Source organism: Frankliniella occidentalis, unplaced genomic scaffold, assembly GCF_000697945.3.
Source record: "Frankliniella occidentalis isolate FOCC.00 unplaced genomic scaffold, Focc_3.1 Scaffold340, whole genome shotgun sequence".
NCBI classification, from domain to species: Eukaryota; Metazoa; Arthropoda; class Insecta; order Thysanoptera; family Thripidae; genus Frankliniella; species Frankliniella occidentalis.
Genome location: NW_026267463.1, coordinates 249,954 through 257,088, shown reverse-complemented (window position 1 = coordinate 257,088; position 7,135 = coordinate 249,954). Strand labels below are relative to the sequence as shown.

General features: G+C 56.4%; 1 protein-coding gene across 1 annotated transcript in view; it reads right to left on the bottom strand.

The window, feature by feature from the left end:
* LOC113209565 (glutamate receptor ionotropic, NMDA 2B) overlaps positions 1–7,135 on the bottom strand; it is a 257,791-nt gene that overhangs the window by 38,412 nt on the left and 212,244 nt on the right. The window contains 1 exon segment of the mRNA XM_052274136.1: positions 4,315–4,502. Coding sequence (XP_052130096.1) covers positions 4,315–4,502 — 188 coding nt within the window.

The following is a 7,135-nucleotide window of genomic DNA, read 5'->3' as shown; positions in this document are numbered from 1 at the left end:
CTTGAGGTAATGACCTCGTACTTACGCCACATAATTAATTCAAAACTAGTTGAATTGGGTTTTCGCAGCTAAACAGGATGCGGGGCGGGGCGGGGCGGGGCGGGGCGGGGCGGCGCCGGTAATGGGGGCGCGGCGCAGCGCGGCTCGAGCGAGAGGAGACGATGACACCTCTCCTCCTCCCTCCCGTGGAATCCCTCCGGCGGCAGCGAGGCGAGAAGCAAGAGGAGGAAGATGGAGCGCCGTGCGCCGTGTTCCGGAGCAAACGGTCGGCAAGGTCGGAGGCCGGCCGTGTCGGCCCCCTGATGGATGTTGCCTTATTGGCAGGGGAGGTGAGACCTTCCGGGCAGCGGAGGTGGGGCGCGCAGGACCGAAGGTCAGTCTGCGGCGCAATCGCGCCGTAAGCAGACCACTCACACCATGGCAGCTCAATCCTACCACGAGCTGCACACTCATGATGCGCAGGGCAGAGCACTCAGACGGTAAATACAGTGTCTGATTTTTCGAGATCAACAGTGTGAGGCACACCTTTAGTTTGACGTAAACTCGTCAGATTTCAAGGAAGTCCCCACAAAGAATGTGGGAAGTTGTCTTTTAGGATTTTCCCTTAAGCTAAAGGAGTTTTTTGAAGTTTTCCCTCTTCCCTCAAAACATATACATTCTTTGAACCGTGAGCAAGAAGTCACAGCACACTCGCACAATTTAACGGCACACTGCCACAGTGAGCAGCACGCACCGCGAGAAGCACGCACACTATGACCAGCACCGTGAGCAGCACTAACATCAGAGGGATGAGGAAGAGGGAACGACGCATCCGCCAGCGCGCACGTCGTGTGGAGAGCAAAGGAAAGTGTGCTCTTAGCGGACGAGGTTCGAACCCACTGGCTGCCACGCCCCGCCTTACTCTGCTCTGCCGCGTGCCCACCCCTCACCTCGGACGGGATACGCCCGACAGCTTCGGCTTGGCTGCGCCCTCCTCCTCCCGGATCTCGTGGCCACAGGCGCGGTCGCTCAGTCATCGGTCCGGTCATCGAGGCCTGAAAACGGTTTCGGAAGGACCCGCACTAGCCCCACACACAGCCAACGTCCGGCGGGCGAGACGGAGCGGACCACGCGGCGGCAGCCGAGTCGGAGCACCGGAAGGCGGTTGGGGAGACTACCCCACCCCGCTCTTTCCCAACACAACGCGCGGGCAGCCCGAAGCAGAGAAAAGGGGCAGGTCAGTCGAACTGACCAGCAGAGACTCGAGTCCCAGGAGAAGATTCTACACAAAACTGTTTCGGCAGATGCAGCCCGGCTCCGACTGCCCCGCCCCGACCTAAACACCTTCGCAGTCCCAAGGCGCTCACAGATTGCCCTCCGGCCCAACGGGGGCTGACCCCCGGGCCTGCCCGCCCCGAGCTCCTCTGCATCTTTCATGCGGTGCTGTTCTGCTGGGCAGGCCCCTCTTTGACGCGACGGCGGGACCTCGGGCACAAACTCACTGTTTGCGGTAGAAACACCCGGAAGAAGCCCCAAAACATTCAGCACACCATGCCATGAGGTCGAATAGGCGCGTTTCAAGCTTTTTAATGGCCCCAAAACACGCAGATTAACGAGCGAAAAGTTCGAAATATCTCGCTAAGATTTTGAAGTTATCCTTTATCAACAATTGTTAAGCACCTTTGCATCTGCATGTTAGCTTGTCTTTTGTGTAAGCAGATGGCCTATTCTGTAAACCATCCCAGTATTTAGCACAATCTCTCACGCATTCTCGCGATCTTCCGAACTTTTACTCAGTGCACAAATTACAACCACACCATCGACATCTCGTCCATGAGCTCAGATTTATGCAATTTTTTTCCATAAACATAGGTTGTTTTGCAAGTAACAAATATTGTTAACGTTCTTACAGTGTACCAAGCTAAGAGTGCATGAGGCCAATGCAAGCTCTCCTAGCGCCTGCTGGGTAGGCAAAATCTACAGTCTCACAGCCACCACAATGCCATAATATGCGGAAACTTGTTAATATTTTGGCAAAAATCAAGAAGTGAAAACGTCGTCGCAGACCAAGTTTTCGATCATACGTGTGGCTCCGCTGGCCTTGAGGAGAGGAGGCCACCGGCCTCGCGCGAGTTGCGTGGATCACTGCCGTGTGATTGTCCCCGCAACCATGACCACTGGCCTCGTGTTGCCCGTTCCATCGGCCTTCCGGCCGTTGGGACCCCCCCCCCCCCTTCGAACTCCCTCCAAAGAGAGGTCCACGGGGAGAGAACGAGCGCATGGGGCGGAGGGGAGGGGGGTAAAACAAGGACGTAGAGCCAGTACTGTCTGTGCGAGCGGGGGCATGGGGGGAGGGGGTGTAAACAGTGACGGGGCGGTGGTGGGGAGGACAGACCGAGGGGTCTTCGTGGCGGCCAGTCCGGTGGTGTCGCGTATAGATCCCCTCCCCCTCCTCGTTTCTAAATGCTCTTCCTCCAGAGTTGGCCAGAGAATGTTATTTCGCGGCCTCCCTGCCTGCCCTCGCCCGCAGGCCGCAGGCGCTTTGTGTGTTGTTACCGAAGGCGGAGGAGACAGAGCGGTGGATCCTTATAAGTTTCCGTCAATTAAGAATAGTTGTAATCATTACTACCATGAAATGTTGAATTGCCCGTGAGGCGGACCGCCGCCGCCGCCGTCGTTGCGAAAATAACACAATGGAAATGTCCCCGCTCGGCTTGTCCCCGGGGCTTGGCCGCTTTTGTGCCGAGTCAACCAAAACTATAAGGGTCCCGGGAACTTTAGCCGCAACTGTTATTACTGTAAGACAAGTTGAAATGACGCTGAGGCGCACAAGGCCCTGAGGGTGGCGGAGCGCAGAGCGCCACTCACAAGCAGCCGGGAGGCAGCTCGACACACACGGGACCCAGCCCCCGGGGCCCAGGGGCCCAGGGCGTCCACAGCCACACGTGCAGCCCCTTGAGCCCAGAGCAGGCCCAGCCTCAGCAAGCGGCACTACCGCACCGCGATTTGAAATGAAAGCCCCACCAGGAATTTACTCCCTCATGAAAGGTCACCTTTGTAGACTGCTCGGCAGGAAAGCCATCTCCCTCTCCAAGCCCCCTCTCTCTTTCTCTTCCGTGCCTCGCCTCCACTTCCGAGGAAGTAGAGGAAAAGTGGTGGCGACGGGGAGCTTGCTGGAAAGGGCAGGGGTTGGGGGCGACAGGGACGAGGATGCGCAGGGAGGGGGGAGAGACAGACGTAGCTCTGAAAGGCGATCTAATATATTCCGGGCCTGAGCCTGCACCAACAACCGAAATTCCAGCCATTCCAGTCGACACAGAGCCGGCATAACAGACTAGACTGCTGGGGTGGGGTGGGACGGGTGGAGCCGAGGCGGAGCAGGCGACGGGTGGGGACAACAGCGCGCGGCAGCCACGCTCGGGGGCCGCGGCGGCCCGGGAGAGCTCATTCAGCAGCCGATCTTCCAGGACGACAAGGAGGTGCTCGTCCGGGCGGCAGGGGGCGGGGGGGCCGAGACAGGGCGCTGTTCTTCCCGCTTTCATCGTCATTGGCGGCACATAGCGTGCCCCTTCCCCACTCCCCCCCTCCCCTTCTCTCCGGCCCCGCGCCATCCTCCAGGGCCCTGCCGTCATATTCTAGTCGTCGCGCTGTCCTATGGACATAGAATCGCGAACGGGTCGTTTTAAAAATGAACACGGGGCGCCCGGAGGACGTCGTCGGCGCGGGCCGGGAGCAGGCAGCAGCGCCGAATCATCTTTTCATGGCGCGGCGCTCGCTTTTGTCAGCCCCCTTCTCGCCACCCCTGCTCCCCGAATGCTGCTGCTCCCCTGTGTTGCTTTTTTCATTCCCTTTCGAAAATGATTGCTCGATCCGGGTCGCCCCCCCCACACAGCCACACACAATTTGAAGACGAGGAAATATTGATGATGGTTGGTCCGCGGTCCACGCCGCGCGACCGCAGGTCCAGTCTAGCGGCCGGCCGCCGGTTTTACGCGCCGCGCTGCTGGCACTAACTCGTGAGGTTTTCCGCGCCGTTGAACCCGAAGAGGCGCGCTTTGTCGTTGCCGGGCGGCGCCGGCCGCTTTCTTGCCTCTGCTTCTCCACAACACGCCCCGGCTCTCCCTCTCCGGCCTCCTCTGCTTATCCGCCTTTGAAGATTTTGGCGAGATTTAATTGCTCAGTCAGGCGACCAAAGAGCAATCCAAATAATGGCTTTAAGAGGGAGTTCCTTCATTTGGCTGCTACGACAAGCGAGAACAGTAATCCCCCCCCCTTTATCAACAATATGATCGAACCAGACCGCAATCGCATATTTTGTTTTCCTATTTCACTCACTTAAAGCGGTCCTGCACGTCGGAGATGCGCTCCCGCACTGCCTGGATGAAGTCGTCATGGCCGGCGATCTGCGTCGTCACCACGGAGAACTGGTGCCACTTGTAGCGCTCCAGGATGGACAGCATGGCGGCAGTCTGGTGCTCCAGCGAGGGCGCCAGCTGCAGCTGCAGGCTCGACTGCGATGCTCTCTGCGGCAGACAAGAAAATATAGGTGGATCTCCAATGGAGCAATCTGCGCTACCCATCACCCATCATCCGTCACCCATCACTTGATATTTCGTGTATTTACGCGTACAACTCGGGTTGTGGTTAAGACTAAGGATGTGTGTGAACAATTAATATGACTATACACCTTATGATTGTATTTCACGATGTAAAAACACGAAATCGCAAGTGATGGGTGACGGATGATGGGTGATGGGTAGCGTAGATTGCTCCATTGGAGATCCACCTTATCTCCATGAGACGAGGATGTCGGCTGTGTTCCCGCCGTTTCTGCGCGCGACGGACCAAAATGCAATACCCGACCAAACCAGTGCCGGGGAGCGTCTAATCCCCTTCTCCTTCCCGTCCAGCTCACTGGGCGGGGCGCGCGGGCGAAGGCGAGGGAAGGGGTTGGGGGCGGGGGTAGTAATTCATCTCATTACGCTGATACGGCTTGAGAGATGGGAGTGGTGGAGTGGGCGTGGGGTGGGGGTGCAGAGGCCGGGGAGGGGTGAGGGTTTGCGCAGCTGCGGCAGCAGCGACACAACAACGAATATGCAGAAGTCATCCCCAGCCTGGGGGCGGCTCGCTCGTCATGACAGCGGGGCCTCTGCGGGGCCTCTGTCTGCAACGCCAAGGCGCGGGCAGGGAGGAGGCCGAGGATCGGTGGGGACCGCAATCACTTTGACTGGGAGGGGACCAACTACCCGTCAAAAATACAATAAAAATACGAGAAAAATTCAGGAAAAACACGCAAAGCGTGCACAGAGGTACATAAGCCCCTCCCCCCTCCCTTTACCCTTGGTCAGCCACTGCCACACGCAGCCGCGGACTATGCGAGTGGGGGGGGGGGGGCGTATGGATTCCTCGTAAGCCGAGTAGACCAGCTGCCCGCCTCCACGGCTCAAGCACCCTCCTTCCCAATTCTTCTCCAGCTCCCACCTGGGAGCAAATCACGCGTGTATTCCACTGTTCTTTAAGATACTTCCTGATTGTTTCAAATTATTTCGATCTATTTCGCGGCTTTATGCACTGTTTTGGGGATATTTCTAAAGGAATCCGCCTCCGGTTTGGCGCATATTTTACTCCGTTCCGCCTTCATTTAACGCACTGTTTAGCATATTTTTTGACTATGGCAAACGCACGAGCCATATCGCATGTGATTTACCCCTCGGCTCCCACAGCCCGCCCTGAGGCCCAGGCGGAGCTATGACAGATGCCCCTGGAACCGCCCGCCCGCCTTGCCCTCGGGCACGCCCACCGGGAACCCCGATATTTTCTGGACTTGACTTTTGCCAAATACAGCTACACCTACAGCAAGCATTTGCTACACCGCTCGCAAACATCGTCGCATTCCCCAAAAAATGTCCTGTGTAATCTTTCTCCTCTGGAGTAAAGTTGAATTTAATAGGAGGCATGACGATGTTACATGTGCGCACCTAATGAATTCACGTTATACCCAAAAATGTAATGCTGATGTCTAGTTAGCACTTTGCAATAATTTCCCAATATCAACGACTGGTCGAGAAAAGCTCCCTCCGGTTCGGGCCCTATGGGGCATCAAACTCATTTTGCGCAAACATAAGAGTGATCTCTGCTCCGCTACCTCCTAGGCCGTCACCCATACCCTGCCCCACAAGCTACGGATCCCCTCTTGACCCAACTTCCCTCTGGCCCCCTCTCGAGCAAATGTGGGCCGGCGCGGAGGCGTAGGCAGAGGCAAGGTCGGCGGCGCATTCCTCGTGCGTGCAAAGTCGACGCGTGCTCTGCATGTTCAGGATCCTGGCCGAAGCAGCCGGCGGCCTGGTTGGGCACGTTAGGCGAGCCAAAGCGAAGAGGACTTTTATCTGCCCAGCGCGGCGTAGCGAAATCTCTCACGGCGCATCTCTCCATCTCTCTCTCTCTCCCCTTCTCGCTCTCTCTCTCTGTCTCTCTCCCTCACCAGCTAAAAAAAATTTCGACGAGGGCGATAAAAGAAATGTGTCGGGAGGAAAAAATCGCTTGAAGCGCAACGCGAGAATAAACAGTGCGTTGCGGACGGAAACAAAGCGGGCCGCCGCCGTGGCCTCGCACTTGGTCCTTCGCGCCGAATTAGCTGTTGGGGGACTTTTCCTTTTCGCCCGCGTTGCTTTTGCGGGCATAATATTTTTGTTTGTTTGGAGTTATAACATCTTACGAACGTCTTTGTTTAAATTATGAGCGCCGTGTTCGTCCCTAAGAGAAAGGAAACACCCAATTCGGACCCATTTTAGTACCAACGTAGGGCCCCGTGCGTTAACATTATGCACGGGGTAGCTGAGCGAAGTGCATTAATATAACAGAAGACGTAACAAATATAGAACAAAACTATAATGAATGAGGGTCCGCCTAGTAGGTAGGCAACCGATTCTGCTCCTTGAACGTGAGAGATGGGGGGAGGGACCAGACGGACCTTAAACCGCGGCCTGGTCCGGTTGGGTCGCTGTATTCAACTAGAATTCAAATCCCTTGCACCTCTCTCTGTACAACAGGTACTTTTAGTGAGTAGTGAACTTGATTAATTACTATGCAATATAATAGATTTGGAAGTCCACTAGAAAAGCTTGATACTGGGAAGTCTGGTTTCTATTCATCAAAA